The following is a 17,715-nucleotide window of genomic DNA, read 5'->3' as shown; positions in this document are numbered from 1 at the left end:
GACAAACTGGGGGGAGAGGGGGACCAACAAACAGTTGGAGACATGGCCAGGACGGGGTGCCTGAGAACTTGAGGTACCTTAAGAAATAAACCTCCCTGTCTCCCCCTCCCCAGTCCTGGCTCTTGCCCCTGGCACCTGCCCCGTGGACCTTTGGGGCAAGGGCAGGGTGGACGAGAGTCTCTGTTCTCCATTGAGAAGCAGCGGAGTGGCCAAGCTGGAAGCTTGAGCTTCCTGGGGCCCTGGCTGGTCCTCAAAGCCCCCTGAGACCTCAGAGGCAGGAGGACGGCTGGTCTGGTTTCTCGTGGCTCACGGCCTCCTCAGCCTTGGAAACAAGTGCCCAGCCTCACCCCATGGTGGCAGCCACCGCTGACCAGAGTCTCCGCGTCCTGCTGAGACAGGCAGCTGCCCACTGCCCGTGGTTTGGGCGCAGGGTCTGGGGTCCAGACGCCTGCAATGTCTGCGTCCTAGTCCTAATTTCTTCAGGGGAGGGTGCTGCAGGAGGGAAGACGCGTTCCCAGCACAAGTCTCCCCAGCCCCCCAGAGCAGCCTCGAGGTGACCCCAGCTCAGCCGCAAGGTGAGGGGTTCACAGGCCATCCGAGTCGATCGGCGCCCCCCAGCACACTGTGAGCTCGGCTCTCCACCTGGGTGAACGGAGCCAAGTCTGGGAATGACCTTGAGAGGTAAGCGGAGAAGCCACCCCCCGGTCACGTGGCAGAGCCAAGGCCACGCCGACGGTCAGTGTGGCGGGAGGTCCGGGTGAGGTCTGGGTCAAGGCAGGTGCTCTCCTTGCAGGCACCTGCTCAGTGGCCCACATGGCCCCTCCCTGTGGGCCTCAGGGGGGAGATTCTGAACCTGCTGCTGAAAGAACCTTCCGGAAAGGGAAACGTACTCCTCTGTTTTGCTGATCCTCAGTTCCTGGTAACAGACTTTGAGGCGGAGACTCATGTTGAAAGCAAAGCCCCGAGGCCGGTCTGACCATATGGCACATGAGCCATGTGGCTGCCATGATCTGGGCCGAGTCTCCCGGGCTCGGCCGGGACAGTGGGTGGCGCTGTGGCTTCACTCGGAACCCACCTGCAGCCGAGGTGAGGCCGCCACTTCTACCACTCTCCTGGGACCCTTGCAAGTTATACTCCTGGGCAAGGGCAAGGGCAAGGGCAAGGGAGGGGCTCGCCCAGCTCAGGGGCCTCTTCTCACCTCATATGGCAGCCCTGGAATCCAGGCCACAGCTGTCTGCCCCACTGGCCCCAAGACGACAAAGTAGAGCCCGGAGGGAGGGAGGGAGGGAGGGAGGGAGGGAGGGAGGGAGGGAGGGAGGGAGGGAGGGAGGGAGGGAAGGGGCCGAGGTCTCCGGCCTTCCCTGTCCACTGATGACCAGCAGGAAGGGGAGGGAGCCGAGGCCAGTTCTCTAGCTGTCTGCAGAAGGAGCGCAGGCCTGCGTGTTCCCAAGTCACTCCAGAGCCGGAGGAGGGTCTCAGGGTTTCCTCCTCAGCATCTGTTCCGAAGGCCAGGAGGCTGAGTCCTGGGGGTGGTCTGCGGGCTCCCTCTGCCCTCCAGGCGTCTGGACTGACCAGAGCTCTGGCCTCTCCCCCACTCACCACCTCCCCCGCCCCCGTCCTGTCCACAGTCTCCTGTGGCCTGGGCAGCCTCCCCACCCCGCAGGACTTGGCCGCATCCAGGCTTCCAGAAACCTGGCCCCCCTTCCCGCCTGGACAGCCCCTCCCCGGCGGACCCGCGTTTCCAGGATAGCAGTGACGCCACCGCCTAAGCGTGGCTTTGTGACATTTCTCTTCCAGGCCTTACCTGCCATTCCCTCCTCATATGAGCCCGTGTCTTTACCTGTCTCACTTCCCCAAACAGATGTTTAACCTCTTTGAAAAACAGGCCGGCTCCCCTTCCCTCCTGCACCCGGAGACGCGGCTCCTAAAGCCAGCTAAGCACAGAGCCGACGGTTGGCTGCACAGGGGATCCGGGAGCCAGGAATTCCATAACCGGGCCTCTTAGCACAGTCAGGCACAAATTCCAAAAATGATGTTCTGTCCAATATTTGATCTCAGCGCTTAGAGTCATTCCCCCGTGAGTGGATGAAAACCATAAATTCTGTGCCTGGTACAGCCAACGGGTCAATCCGCTACTTAGTGACGGGTGGGGTGTGAGGCAGACTCGCTCTGCAGGGGTGCGTCCCCTGCACCCCAGCCCGTCACCCGGGAGGGACGGATTCCAGGTGGAGGGGGTGTCATCCCGGCCTCTTCCTGTCACCCCGAGGGCCTGGCGGAGGAAGGGGCCCAGGGAGTGGGGCGAGGCGGCTCTCAGGTGGAAAGCGCCCTAGACAGGCGCCGGGATCTATCTGCAGGAATTAGAGACACTTCCGGTCCCTCGCTGCTCTTAGACGGCAGATGAGGCCCTGGAGGGAACACAGACGCTTCAGAAGCAGTAAATGCAATAAGTTGGCGCAGGCAGCTTGTGGAAAGGAAATGAGAGGAAGCCAGATAGAGTCATCAGCAGAAGAATCGAGGCCGCTCTAATGAGTCGGAGCTCATTTGCCCATTGGCTGTGAGCGCGGCTTTGCTCAGCAGAAGAGAGGGCGCCCTGGGAGGCCGGGCGGGCCGAGGGCTGTGGGCAGAAATGGCGATCCCGCCCATGACCGCGACAGAGCCCTGCGGAAACCACAGCTGGCAGGAGGTGCCACGGGGCATCCACTGGCAAAGGCCCGGGTAAGACCCTCAGGGCCAGCCCTGCGCTAGCAGAGTGTGGGATGTTTCCCAGAGCCCCACGTGCCTGTGTGCGTGGACGCGCTTATCCCAACGGAGCCGCTCAAAGCTTCGGAAGTTCGTGAGTCATTTGCTTCAAATATCCTTACATCAAGGACAGATTCCCTTCCCTGGTAGCCAACTCCCAGCAAATTAATTAAGAGGGGCTCAGCATTTAAACCACCGTGTTTGCTTGAAGCACAGCAGGAGGGGCCCTTCTCTCCCTCCCAACCCAATCCTGAGGCTTAAGAAATGTTTTGTCATCATGAGACCTGCTCCCGAGTTTGTTCCACTGTCTAGGTCAGGTGACCACTGGAGTGAGAGAGAGGACACCAGCCTGTCCCTCCTGCTTACAGAGGAACTCAACTAAAGGACACTAGAGGCCCCCTGGTGACAAAGACAAAGCAACCTGGAAATCATCCTTGGAAACTCATGAGTGAGTTCCAGTGTAAAAGTGGACAGGCAGGACTGAGGGGACATCTGAGCCACAGCATCCTTCAGCTCCTGGGTGTCACAAGTGCATGACTGATCCTTCATGGAGCAAACCCTGGATGACAGTGGAGACCTACAGGGCTCCATAGCCCCTCCTTGGTGGTGCACGGCTGTCCTACAGCTGTGAACACGGACAGCTGAGGAAAGTGCCAGATATGTCTGAGCAGGTAGGAGAGTCTCGGGGCCCAGGTGCCAGCAGGCAGGGTCTGAGAACATCACAGCTAGGAAACCTTTCCCGAGCACTCGCTGTACCCCAACCACCCATGGCCCAGGAGATCCCGCAGTGGGGCAAATGCAGCCATGGAAATGAACTGGCTTGAATTGCCGACAGCTCCCTTTACAAGTTTTCAGATTAAAGCCCAGGAAATGATTTTCTATTTTTTTCCCAGGAGACTTTATGATTCCAGACTCAGAACATGACCAGCAAGGGAGCTGTCACAGAAGGAGGGTGCTTCACTCTGGGGAGCCCTCCTCTCTCAACCTCAAGTGAACTTCTAACCCATCTGACACTCACCCTCTGCCAGCACAGTGTGAGGCTGGAGCTCAGCGCCCTGGAGAACCTGTGCTAGGTGATTTTCCATCTCTGGCGGTTCCTCGCTAGTGTCATCCATACCTCTGCATGAAGCATCAAGGTCGGGGCGAGGGCATGGAATCTCATCAAATGACTCCAAAATAAAGCAGCAAGTGGAGCAGCAAATCATCACAAAGATAATAACTGTCACTATCATCATCATCATCACCATCATCACCATCTCCATCAACATCATCATCTCCATTACTGTCATCCTCATCACCATTGTCATCATCATCATCATCACCATCACCACCATCGTCACCATCACTATCAGCATCACCATCATCACTACCATCACAACCATCATCACCATCACTACCACCATCACTACCATCATCACCATCACCACCACCACCACCATCACCACCATCATCACCATCACCACCATCACCACCATCATCATCACCACCATCATCGTCATCATCGCCACCATCATCACCATCACCATCTCCACCACCATCATCATCACCACCATCATCACCATCACCACTGTCATCATCACCATCACCATCTCCATCAACATCATCATCTCCATTACTGTCATCCTCATCACCATTGTCACCACCACCACCACCACCACCATCACCATCACCATCATCACCATCATCCTATCCATCACCATCATCACCAATATCTTCATTGTCATCATTACTACCATTGCCATCACCATCATCACTTGCACCATCACCACCATATCATCATTATCTTAGCAATAGAAGCAAACATGTACTGAGCAGCTGTTACGTTCCGACCACAGAGCACTTGGCAGGTACTGTGTCACTTAATCTTTACAACATTATGAGATGGTTAATTCTGTAATTTCCACTGAGGCACACAGAGGACAAGCAAGCTGCCCGAGTTCACACAGCTATTAGAGGATGATGTCAGGGATGTGAAGGGAGGCAGTGGCATTTTAAGCACTACACTGAAACTAGGAGGGAGTCCCAATTCACTTCCCTTACTGAGGGATCTTGCAAAGGGGTTCCTTTGACAATCCCAATCATTATTTCATGTAATGTTAGTTCCTGAGGGACTGCAGAGTGCCCCACATCACCAGCCCCCTCCCCCTTCTATGCCCACCAATGCCTGTGCCACAGACAGACAGGGAAACGTAACATGCCCCTTCTCAACATCTCCCAAAAATACAATGTACAACTCCCAAAACCTGGTTCCAAACATCCGTCTCTGGACAGCAAAACTGACTTCACGAATTCTCTCCATCACTTCCTAAAACCTGAATTCTAGACTTTGGGGTGGCCCTGGCAGCTCATGAGCACAGATGGGAGTGCTGAGATGACAAGACTCCCACATCCCTGGCAGCCTGGTTGCCCTCGACACCTGCAATGCTCCTCTCTGAGTCACTCTTGCTGGATATAAAAACAACCGGTGTCTACGGAGGCTCTTAGGTGCCAGGCACAATGTTTTAAACTCGATTCATTCACGGAATCCTCACAGCAGCCATTTAGGAGAGGCGTTTATTTAATTTTACTGATGAAGCAGAGAGAGACGAGAACCTTCCCGGGGTCACACAGCTACACGCGGCAGAGCCCAGATTCACATGCTGCTGACCACTCGGGCACAGTCCCCAGACCCCCTTGCACCTTGAATTCTGCCTGAGATGTGTGAGTAGCAGTCACGCTCCACAAAGAGGGAGGGGCCTGGGTCTGCATCTGACCATTACCGAGGCAACGTGGACTCCCGGCCCGGCATGCCCGCTTGGGCTCTCGTGCCCCGGCGGCTTCTGTCACTTAGGTGGGACCAGCTGGCCTTGGATGGTTCCCTGGTTAGAGGAATCGCCCCAGGATTTCCTGTCTTTCCTCGCCTCGGCCTGGAAGCTGAGAGACCGCTGGCTGTCCCTTCTCTGCCTCCAGCGTCACTTCCCAGAATTAGCATCTCTCTGTATCCAAACACACATATTTACCCCCCCTTTAAATCTGTTTTGCTAAACAAATTAATCTCACCCCAGATTATATTATGAGGAACCATACATCTCTTCCAAGATAAGCATCTGTCGAGTTGGATTAGCGGCATCCGGTGCACTGGGAATTAATTTCCGTGGCCTTATAATGCTGTCCCCGGCGGTTAACTTTAGTAATAACAGAGGTAATCGGGAATAAATGGGAGCTTGTTTTCTCAGCCACGTCTGCGTGGTACATGACCTGTGCCGAGGGGGACAGTAACGGGGGGCAGCACTCAATTCCATCACCACGATGGCTTGAGCTTATTGGGGTAAACACGAAGGCTTCGCAGACTGCTCTGGGCGCCCGGCAGAGATGAGGAGTGGCAGGCCCGAGGGGCCACGTGTTCCAGAAGGGGGCTCCGCGGGGTCGGCCCGGGCCAGCCCTGCAGACCCGCTCCCGCCACGCGCCTGAGCTCCCGCCTGGCCCTGGCACAGACGGAGCCAGGTTTCGCTTTCATGGTTACGCGGCTCTCTAGGGAAGAGCAGCTCAGAAGGAAAAACACGGCTCTCTTGTCCTGGTGACGGGAGAAAGTAGGCCACGGAACAAAAACCACGCACTCTTCAGAAACCTGTCCAACCAGTGGCCACGGCCTGCCTGCCTGCCAGCCGGGGTGCGGAGACTAGGGCGGGGGCCGAGTGCAAAGGGAACTGGCCTGGGTGCTGTGGGTGGGCCCCGAGGGGAAATCCTCTCCTTCCCCCTGAGTTCTGAAGACCACCCACCAGGGGCCGGCGGAGCCTCAAAACCTTAGGAAGCGCAGGAGCAAACCGGGGCTGGACGAGGCTGCTGGTGCTCACGCCCTGGGAACTGCACCCCCCTTTTCCGAAGTTAGCAACTATGGCTGCTTGTCGCATGCACAGGTCCGACCTATGAACGTGGGTCACAGCGGGGCATGGGCCACAGCCATTCAGAGACGGGACGCTGGAGGCCCCTCCTCTGCACTCCCCTTGGCCCGTCGCGGCTTGGGGCAGCGGAGACACAGAGGCAGAAGAACCAAAGCCCTTGGTACCGACCTTCGTCCCCCAAACACCTCCGAGGACACGGCCGTCCCCAGCCTGAGCCCACCTGCAGAGCCTCAGCCAGCACCCCAGGGGGCTCCTCCTCCGGCCCGGCCCCCATCTCCCCTTTGGTCCAAGGCGAGTCCTCATTCCCGGCGTGCCTGGCAGTGGCCACCCACAGAGCCACACCCGTGAAGGTGTCCGAAGACTCCACGTGGCCCCCGACTTCATCAGATGCGCCCACGCCCTGCCCCCGAGCTGGCCCCCGGGCAGTAAGCTCCGCGTTCCCGACGGCGTCGCCCTGGCCGGGCAGGGCCCGTGGCCCCTCACGCAGCAGGGCAGGCGCAGCGCCCGCTCTGGGCCTCTCCCCCCGACTCAGCAGCCTGGCTCCCCCTCGAGCACACCCATACCCGCCAGCACACGCGCGTGGGCGGGTTCGCCGACAGGGCACCCAGCCCTCCCAGAGGCCCCGCACCCAGCTCCTGACCCTCTGCCTTTGCTCCAGTGTCTGCTGCGGGAACACAGTCCCACCAAGAAGCACCCCCGGCGCCGCTCAGCACCCTTCCCGAGCCACGTGCCCAGGAAACCCCTCACCCCAAGCGAACCCCAACCAGAAAAGAGGGGGCGTACCTGAGGTCTCCCCCGGAATCCGCGGGGGCTTGGTGTCTTTGCCGCCGTCTCTGCTGGGACTGGTGGAAGGCTCCGTTGTGCTCAGCCCAACCGGGATCCTATGCCTGGGGTCCAGGGGCGCCGTGACCCCCTTAGTCTGCAGTGTCATGGAGGTGGCCGTGGCGGCCGTGGCGGCCGTGGCGGCAGTGGCCGGGGTTGTCTTCCGTGTTTGGAAGTAGGAGGCTGTGGTGGGGCCGCGGGGAAACGTGTTGGACTCCAGGGCCTCTTCCTCCCCTGTGGGCCCCCACGCGATGAACTCGGTCTCCGTGGTGGGCCTGCTGCCTCGGAGGTCGAAGCCGTTGAGCCCGACCTCCTGCAGCTGCCGCCGTCCCCTCCGCAGCAGGGCCTGCTGGTCCGAGGGGGCCGCGCTGCCCACCGGGGACGACGGGGAGGGCGGGGAGGGGCCCAGGGAAGGGCTGGATTTGGCAGCAGCTGGGGGCTTGGTGAGCCCCGCTTTGGGCACCAGGGCGGCCACCTGGTCCCTGGGTCTGTGCGCCCGTTTGGCACGGGGACTCAGCATCTGCCCGTGACTGCGCTCCACGCGGGCCGGGCGGGGGCTCCACAGGGGCGCGGGGATCCTGGCCGGCTGTCCGCTCTTAAAACTCCACAAGCGGGGCGGCCGGGGCGACGGGCGGGGCAGCAGCCGGAACTCGGGGCCGGGGCCCAGGGCCTCGCACGCGGGCAGGTCCATGGCGAGCTGAAACATGGCGATCAGGATCCAAGCGTGGCTTCCCAGGGCGCAGCCCGGCCAGCGGATGGACATGGAGCTGCGTGGGAGAGAGAGGGGCAGGTCAGTGCGGGGACCCCGCGGCGCCTGCCCCCACGCCCGTGGCTGGGAACCACCCTGCTTAGCGCCCGGCTAATCCCGACGTCAAAAGGGACACGGGGCCGCGCATTCCTCTGCTTCAAAGCCGGTTCCGAGATCTGTCCGCCAGTCCTTAAAGGGACAGGCCCGGCCGCACGTGTTCACGAGAGCTGGTTCCCGCCCGCGGGCCACCTGTCACGTCTCCCCAAGGAGCCGCGATGCTCAGGTGGGGTCGGTAAGCACCGTCCACTGCAGGCAGGGGAAACCGAGTCCCAAGCCTCCCCCGCACCCCCCGCTGTCCGCTGACAAGCCGGTGCCAAAGACCCCGCTTTGCTGAAAATGCCCAGAATAAAACCGGGGCAGCAAGGACCTGAGGGGAGGGATGGCAGGGAGGACCGGGCGACGCTGCTCAGGTCGCAGAGGCCGCCCACCCGAGGCGGTGACCCCCACTGTGCACCTGCCTCTGCCGAGGTCTGGAGGGGCAGGTGTCCACTCTCAGGGCAGGTGGACCCATGGACTTCACGTGGGGCAAAGGCCAGGCGTGTCCTGGGCCCGCCACACCCTGAGCGTGAGGCTTTGCCCTCCCCCCCGCTCGGGTCTCAGTGGAACATGCACATTTTAAAGGCGCTGTGGCCTCGGCGTCTTACTGGGGAAAGCTGCTTAGGTTTGGCCTCCTCTGGATTTCGCTCCGTCACCTGTGACCTGCTGTGGATCCCTGGAGGGCTCAGGGGCGCACCAGCCCTGCCCAGGAGCCTCTGCTGGCACCCGCGCTTCCCCCGGGTTACCTTCTGCGCAGGGGCCCTGGAAACCCTCGTTTGCCCCCTGCTCTGCTCGGGGCGGCCGGAGGAAGGGCCAGCCCCACACGGCCCGGCGGTGGCGGCCCCCTCTCAGGGCGACATGAGCTTCCAGGTGCGCTCACGGGGCGTCACGTGAAATCCGGGGCTTGGGCACAGCCACGCGGAAGGGTGTGGGGATCCGGCCCCCGCGCCCCCGCCCACCAGCTTAGATAACTGAAAACGCGTTCCAGGCGCCATTCAAAGTCAGTCTCATCACCAGCAACAGTGGGAGACTTGACAGGAATCCAGGACCGAGTGGCTGCTGCGGGGGGCGGCGAGGGTGTTCCCGCACCAGGCGCCAGCCCGAGGAGCTGCTCAGAAGCAGCCCGGGAACCGGAGCCCGGCTGTTTTCCCCTCTCGGGGGCTGATTATTTAAAGGGAAATAAACCAGCGAGTGGGGGTCACGGTGGGAGTGTGTGCACGGGAGCGTCCCAGGACTGTGGGGGGGGGTGTCTGTGGGTCTCTGTCCAAGTACGAGGCTGAGTGTGCGAGCAGATGTGGGCGTGCCAGTGTGTGAATGTGCAGTGCGTGTGCATGAGATGTGTCAGGGAGTGAGGGTGAGTCAGCGTGAGGGTCTGAGTGTTGTTGTGTGCCACCGTGTGGGTGTCTGTGTGGGTCTGTGAGGTGAGCGACCAGTGAGTGTGTTGGTGTTTCTGTGTCAGTACATGTGAGTGTGTGTATTTGTGTGTGTGAGTGTATCTATATGTGTGGGTTTGAGTATCTGAGTGTGTATGTATCCGAGTGTGTGTGTGTGTACCTGTGTGTGTGGGTTTGTGCATCTGAGTGTGAGTGAGTGTATCTGTGTGTGTGTGTATGTGTGTATCTGAGTGTGTGTGAGTGTACCTGTGTGAGTGTGTGGATTTGAGTGTGTATCTAAGTGTGTGTGTGTGTGAGTGTGTGTGAGTGTGTGTGTGAGTGTATCTGTGTGTGTGGGTTTGAGTGTGTGTATTTGTGTGAGTGTGTGGGTTTGAGTGTGTATCTGAGTGTGAGTGTATCTGTGTGTGTGTGTGTGTGTGTGTATCTGAGTGTGTGAGTGTACCTGTGTGTGTGGGTTTGAGTGTGTATCTGAGTGTGAGTGTATCTGTGTGTCCCTCCCCTCACTGGCCCCCCAGGGCTCGCCCTCCTCTCACTGACACTTGGGAGGGTGCAGGTGTCGCCGGTCGTCAGATGCCCAAAGGAAGGAGCGGGCGTGGCGGGTGCTAATCACCAAGGGGCCTAATCCCCGGATAACGAGGCCCGGTTTGCGTGTGTTGCTGCGGAAGTTGGGGCTGCTCATTATGCTAATGGCCCCGCACCCGGCTGTGCCGCGCACAGTCTCTGCGCCGCCCGCCATGGGGCCCGGGGAGCAGCCCCCGCGCAGGAATTTAGGCCGCGTGAAGCTCCCCTGCACGCACACGGGGCGCTCCTGTGGCCGCAGGTGACTCTGTGGAGATGAATGGTCAGGGCTCTGGTTCTCCAGAGCTCTGCACACTCAGGTGGAAGGCGGCCCTCAGGGAGTGAGATGCTGCTTCAGGCAGGTGGGCGCCTCGGCCCAGAGGGCTCCGCTGGCAACCAAGAGGCACCCCAGGCCCCAGAGGTCACCAGCAGCCCTCAGAGGCCCTCCTCAGACGCCACTGGGCACCACTGGGGACCACCAGGTACTATCAGGTCCCAACCGGTATTATCAGGTCCCACTAGGTAACATCAGGCCCCACGAGACCTCACCAGGCCCCACAAGACCTCACCAGGCCCCACGAGACCTCACCAGGCCCCACAAGACCTCAGCAGGCCCCACCAGGTTCCATCGGCCCCACCAGGTCCCATCGGCCCAACGAGGTCCCATCGGCCCCACCAGGTTCCATCGGCCTAACGAGGTCCCATCGGCCCCACCAGGTCCCATCGGCCCGACGAGGTCCCATCGGCCCCACCAGGTCCCATCGGCCCCACCAGGTCCCATCGGGCCCCACCAGGTCCCATCGGCCCGACGAGGTCCCATCGGCCCCACCAGGTGCCACCAGGCCCCACCAGGTCCCATCGGCCCCACCAGGTGCCACCAGGCCCCACCAGGTCCCATCGGCCCCACCAGGTCCCACCGGCCCCACCAGGTCCCATCGGCCCGACGAGGTCCCATCGGCCCCACCAGGTGCCACCAGGCCCCACCAGGTCCCATCGGCCCCACCAGGTCCCACCGGGCCCCCAGGCAGGCTGAATGAGAGCAGCCAGGCAGACCTGCCCCCGTCAGCACTTGGAGAAACATCGCCCAGGAAATGAAATGGCAGCACCCAGCCTGTGCCTGCCCCGCATAACTTCACGCAGGATGTTCCCGTGGTTCCTCGCCAATCCTGCCCTGCAACTGGTTACCATAGAAACCCCTCCTTTCCACGCCGCCCGGCTATTACGCAGAAAAACCAGCCAACTGCGAGGGCTGGGAGCTCGGTCTGTTTTCCTCCTCGAGCCCAGAGTCGTGCTTTCTAAAGCGGTGGGTTGGTTCGGATGGGAAGTAAGGGGCCGGGGCAAGTCCGGGCAGGGGCCGCCCCGCCCCCAGCGCGGGGAGGTCGGGGCCCCGCTGGGCCCACTGCTGCCTGAGCCCCCAGCTGCCCAGGGCCCCACCCTGAGAAGGCCGGGCCTGGGTGGCTCCTGCCCAGCAGGGTCCCAGCCTGGACTTCCAAATGGAGACCAAGCTCCCCGCCCCCCACTGCCTCCCCACGGGGAGCTCCTGTTCCGGCTCACCTGGTTTTCTAGGCTGCAGCTTTTCTGAATTAGTAAGATTCAGGGAGCTGAGATTCAATGCGATACCTTCCGTCTATTTCCTTCTTGAAAGAGAATCGCTGTCCATGAGGGGAGACAGAGGCACCTCTTCCACCTGAGGGGGCACTTCCCCCCACCCCGGGGGCAGCTGCACCCACTGGCCGGAGCCCCAGGCAGTGAGAACCGGGCCCGAGCTCACGCAGGAGCCCTGGGGTGCACAGGGGCCGCCCCTGAATCTCCCAATGACATGGACCTCAGAGGTGTCCGGCAGGTGACCGGTCCGTCCCAGCCCCGCCAGGGACAGTGACGAACACCCCACAACAACCCCAGCTCCAGATGCCGGTAGACAACTCCTATTCCCAGAATGTCTGCTCTTGGGCTTGTCATCAGCTGGCTCAGGGGACAGGCCACCCTGCGAACAGTTCTGTGCGATGGAGAAGCTGCCCGGGCGCCGGCCGATTGCTTTCATGCTGCTGGCCCGGGGGTTGCAGCGGGCAGGCCCTGCGGACTCCTCGCCTTCTCAGACACGCATGTGTCTATGACATCGACGGAGACATCCCTTCACCTGGGGCCCAGGGACCTGGGAGCCCCTGCAGAGGCTCCCTGACGGCCTCAGCATGACCCTGGTCCAGACGCTTCCTGTCCCACCCACTTCTGGGGGTTCTTTGCCTAAATAAACTTGTCACTTTAGAACAGCTTCAGATTTGCAGGAATTGAAAAGGAGCCGAGTTCCCGGCTGTCTTCCCCACGCCCAGGGTCAACCTCCTACATCACCCCGCCGAGTCTGCCATCACCAGTCACCAACCAGAGGCGGGGCCACATCGCCATCAACGGAATTTCACTCTGTGCTTGGACTTCACTGGCTCTGCCCTCACAGCCTCTTTCCTTCCAGGACCCCACCCAGGACAACAGGTGACATCTAGTCGTCATGACTCCTTTGGCTCCTCTTGGTGACAGGTGCTCAGACTCTTGTTTTCGGTGAGCTGGCGGTTTGGGGGAGCTAGTCAGGTAGCTGGTAGAACGGCCCTCTACTGGGATTGCGGGGTGTGCTCTCCTGCTGAGACTGGGCGCTGGGCTCCTGGGAGGAACCCCAGGGTGCAGAGCCCCTCACACATCACATTCATTTGCTTTGGGTAGAACCCTCCAGACGACAAGCAGCCTCTGGGCATTGTCCTTCCCTGGAACACAGGGGTCCTCTTAGCACCCGGGGCAGCAGGTCTCACGCCTGGACCAAGGCTCCTGGGTCTGAGTCCGGGAGGCGCTCAAGCCTGAGTGGACCAGGGACAGTGGCTCCTGCCCGCGCCGGGCAGCAGGGAAGGTGCAGAGAAGGTGCGCTCGCCGAAACACGGCCTCCCCGCAGGCCAGGGGCATCACAGGGCTGCGCTCGAGAGACCCTCCTGCACACGCACGGCCTGCTCCTCCCGGGCCGGGTGAGGCGGAGCAGCCATTCTTATCCCCCCCAAAAGGGGCTTGAAGGTGGCTGACCCAGAAGCAGCGCGGTGTGGTGGTCGCTCGGGGCTCAGGGCCGGCTGCCTGACTTCCCGTCTTGACGCTGTGTGAGCTTGGGCAGTCAGAATAGCCTCCCCATGCCTCAGTTTCCCAACCTGTAAAATGGGGTGAACATGAGTACCCACACCCCGGGGTGTCAAGGGGGCTCCTCGGTGAATACATTAGGTGTAGCTCCTTGTAAGCTCTCGCAAGCGGCCCCGTGATCACTCCACCCCCCTCGTGGCCCTCGGGGACGTGGCCGAGGGACCCATCTCCTTCCCTGGGAGCTCGGAGCCCGGTCTGCAGAGCTCAGAGGCACGAGGATGCTGCTCAGGCTCCTTGGGTGTTGGGAGGAGACAAACGATAGCAACGCAGTTACTGGCGTCTGGTTGCCTGGGCAACGTGCCCGCGAGCACTCTGGAGGAGTCAGGTGGTGACAAGTGGAGGGTGGGCAGCCCTGTGGGTGGGAATGTTCTCTCCCTGGGAATGGGGCCTCGGCCCAGCTTCTGCGGGTCTGACGCTGCAGCCCCTCCTGCACCCGGGTCCGGGTGCCCTCCTGCATCCGTTCTGAAATGGGACAGTGGGCAGGCATCCGGGACCCCAGGAGGTGCCCTAGGCCCAGTGACTGTCTCTCCTACGTCACTGTGCCCAAGACATGACCAGCAGCTGCCCCACTGCTGGGCAGCCTCCCCAAGTCACCCAGCTGCCCAGCCAGGTGCCCGGGGCCATACCTTCCATGTTCCTTCTGCAGGTGGGGACAGAAGTCTGAGACAGGCCCCCAGGACCAGCTGGCCCTTCCTGGGATCCAGCCCCGTCCCTCCTCCACTACCTTCTAGACAAAGCAGCAGACTCGGCAAGGCCTGGCCTTCATGGGAGCTGGGCAAGAATCCTGCCATCCGGTAACCTCCACCCCCCCAGCAAAGTCACCCCGGAGCAAGGGTGCCCAGAAGGGCCTAGAAGGGCAAAGTCAAGCCTGCAACCCCTGCAGAGCTTCTCAGCCGGGGCCTCGGCGAGAATCACCAGCTGGTGGGGAGGGCGGTTACAGGACCGAGGCCCAGGCCCAGCACCAGTAATGATTCCAGAAGCTCCCCAGGGGACCCGGGGCTGCAGGCCGAGGAGCATCGCTTGTTCCTCGCTGAGACCTGGTTGAATCCGACTCCATGTCCATTTTTAACCACAGAGAGAGAACAGGGGCCGCGGGAGAGAAGGGACGGTGCCCGCAGGCCTGGTGCCCGGTGACCCTGCAGAACAGGTCCTGGGTGGAGTGTAAGCGCACGTCAGCCCGGGCGCCTGGGTCCAGGCTCCTTCCCGACCTCGGCGGTGCTCCGCCAGGGTTGCCAGGCCCTGGAGATGCCCGCGAGGAAGTTCTTACACATCACGTGGGAAGGCAAGAGCCGCTGCAGAAATGCACATCTGGGGGAAACCCGACTAAAGAGGAGCGAGCGTGGCGAGGAAGCACGAGTGGGCATACACAGGGCTCCCACGCGGAGGGAGTGGCAAGCTCGGCACCCAGCAGACGGAGCCACGGACACGGTGCCACTGGGATGGAGCGGCCCGCGCAGGCACGTGGCTGAGCGCTCCACGGGCCTGCCTCAGGCCCGGTCCCCTCCGGGAGGAGCGGCCGTTACTCTCCTCGCGCAGAGGGAAAAGCACAAACTAGTAGCTGCGCTTCCCTCGGAAAAGACGCCCCAGAAATACCACCAGCGCGGGGGTGCCGGGGAGGTACACAGCCTGGAGACCTGGCCACGGGAGCGTCCCCCGCGGTTTCGGGTGCGCGAACGGTCGGAGAAATACACGCTCCTCCCGCGACTGTGCGTCTGAGACGCGGCCCCTCCCCGGTGAGATCTCCTCCCCGAAAAGGGGACCAGGGCGAATGCCTGTCGCCGCTTCCAAAGCGCCCGTTGAAGTCCCTGCATCTTCACGGAAAACGTCTATTTTGGTTTCGCTGCTATTGTTACGCTGGTATTTGTGAAACTGGTCTGCGTGCCAGGCCTGTTTAAGCCGACCGCGGGGGATGAGCGCAGAGGCGCCTCGAGTGACAAGCAGGGCCGCCTGGGCTGGGGGTGCCGGCTCGCAGGCGGGGAAGGACACCCGAGGAGGGGGAGGGCGAGCACCGGGAGGAAGGGCAACGTGGCCGAGGGGAAGCCGTGGGGTCAGGTCACCAGCTCACCCACAGAACGGCCTGCAGGTCCCCCGTGTCCCATGGGCACGGTCCCCTGTGGCAGCCACGTGCCCGCCTTGTGCACGGGGATGTGAGGATGAGATGCTGGCGGGGCTCGCGGAGGCCCCGCTACACTCGTTAGGAATGCAAAGGAGGCCTGGACGCCGGCCACGGGAGCTGACTGCAGAGCAGCCGTGCGTCCAGCGACAAGACGGGCTCAGCGAGAGGAGCCCCAGGGGACCGGCTAAGGGCTCCAGACCACCTTGAGCCGCTGGTCTCTGACCTCCAGATCCCCGGACCACCCCTCAGGAAAAGCTGGGGTGATGAGTCCCTTCCTGGGGTGACTGCTCAGAGGGGCTCGGTGCGGCTGAAGCATCCTGGGTCCTTACACACCAGGAGGTAAACCGAGGCAGGGCAAATCAGTAATTTAAGAGCTCAGAGTGGGCACCAGGAAGGAGAGGAAATTCCAGAAGCACCTGAGAGGGTGGACACTGGGGTAGGACCAGGACCTCGGGCTGCTGGGGGAGGGTCCCTGCAGCAGGCAGCCAGGCATGAGGGAGGGCAGGGGACCTGGGGGGTCCCTCTCAGTCTGTGATGGGCATGATGGGGGAGGGGGAGGGCTGGCCCAACACAGTCAGCACCCAGCCCACCTAGGGGACTTGGGGAGCCCGGATGTCCGCAAGCGGCCTCTCCACCCCCTGCGGAAAACACGTCCCTGTCTTCAGTCCTTTCCCCGAGTGTACATGAGGCTGAGATGGAACAGGGCCTTTGCAGGGGACCCAGGGCTCCCTCGGTGGCCTGCTCGGGGGGCAGGGGTGCTGAGAACGAGCGCAGCGGGCCGGGAGGGCAGGGCTCTCCGGGGCTCCTCTGGGCCCCCGCTGATATCCCCACACCCACAGATGTGACAAGAGAACACAGTAACTTGGACACAACCTGGAACTTGCAAAAGTCGGGGGGGGGATCAGCGCACAGAAAACTGAACCGCAGCCTGCGGTGGGCACGTATTCAGTTTAACCGCAATTTAATATTAATTACTCTTTAACACTAATGTTCACTGTGCCTCTTAATTTCTATTTGTATCCAATTATCCCACAACCATTAGCACCGGCCCCCGCCTGCTGCCGGCCAGCACGCAGCCCGGGCCTGGCTCACGGGCGCCTCTGCCACGTTCAGGGGAGGCTGCAGGAGCCAGGGGCTCGCGGGCCCCCGGGAACAGGCGCTTCAGCCGACCCACGGCCCGGAGGCCGGCGGTCAACGCGCTGGGGTGGGTTCGGCTCTGCCTGGGTGAGCCCGGGGGCTGCTCGGAGGAGGCCATGGGTACTGGATGCCCAGGAAAAGTTTACCAGGGAGAGGGGCTGGGGAGAGCAGGAGGAAGGCTGCGGCTTTATTTGTGGGGCCCCCTTGAGAAGACCCAGCAGCGGTCAGGAAGGCGGCGGTGGGGAGCGCCCAGCACCCGTGTCCTCTGGGGGTGTCAGGAAACCCCCCTCAACAGTCACTGAGCACTTGGTCTGGGGCAACGGGGCTGGGTTCTGACGTTCACGAGCTCAGTCCCCAGAATGACCTGATGATGGAAAGGCCCCCGACTCCCTGTGCCTCGGTTTCCTCACCTGTAAATCTGCGGAGAGGTAACCTCGGTGCATGCAGTAAGTGGTGAACTGGGCTTCAGATCCAGGCTCTCAGCCCCCCAAACCCCAGGTGCCCCACTGCCTGCTATTTGGCCTTACTGATGTGCGGGGCAAAGAGAGGCAGTTGGCGAATGACCCTGCAGGAGGATTTGGGGGAGCGACCTGGAAGCCGTGCACTCCTGGTGACCCCTTCCAGAGGGGATCTGTGGGAGGGACTGCAGGGTGCTGTCCCCCAAGGATCATGGGTGCTGGAGGGCCTGGCATCCACCCTGCCATGGGCCAAATCCCGCCAGGAGCTCCTCCACCTTGTGCCCGGGAGGCGAGCCTGGGCCTTGGGGTCCAGCCTTGGCCCGACTGTGGGGTGGGCTCTGCCAACTGCACTGTCCCCGCCATTAGCGCTGAAAGTAGGTGTTTCAGGTGTAAATTGCTTGTTTCATCGTTAATCGGGCAACCCTCTGGCAAATAAAATGATTTAACCGCCTTAATCAGCTGAATTCATCCCGGGCGCTCTTCTGATTGTCGGTAATGGTCTCTGAAGCCTCTCTGCAAAGAGGGTGCCGAGTGTTTCTCTCTCCTTACTCTGGGGACACCGTTCTCACTCTGTGGTCTCGGGATCACTCCCCCGAGAACG

General features: G+C 61.6%; 1 protein-coding gene across 1 annotated transcript in view; it reads right to left on the bottom strand.

Annotated features, from left to right (window-relative positions):
- The window catches only part of AJAP1 (adherens junctions associated protein 1), a 72,582-nt gene that overhangs the window by 33,362 nt on the left and 21,505 nt on the right, over nt 1-17,715 (bottom strand). Inside the window, exon 2 of the mRNA XM_087820761.1 lies at nt 7,404-8,209. Coding sequence (XP_087676887.1) covers nt 7,404-8,209 — 806 coding nt within the window. The remainder of the gene's footprint in view (nt 1-7,403; nt 8,210-17,715) is intronic.

This window comes from Miniopterus natalensis, chromosome 9 (assembly GCF_054644295.1).
Source record: "Miniopterus natalensis isolate mMinNat1 chromosome 9, mMinNat1.hap1, whole genome shotgun sequence".
Taxonomy (NCBI): domain Eukaryota; kingdom Metazoa; phylum Chordata; class Mammalia; order Chiroptera; family Miniopteridae; genus Miniopterus; species Miniopterus natalensis.
This window is presented reverse-complemented; position numbering and strand designations above follow the sequence as displayed.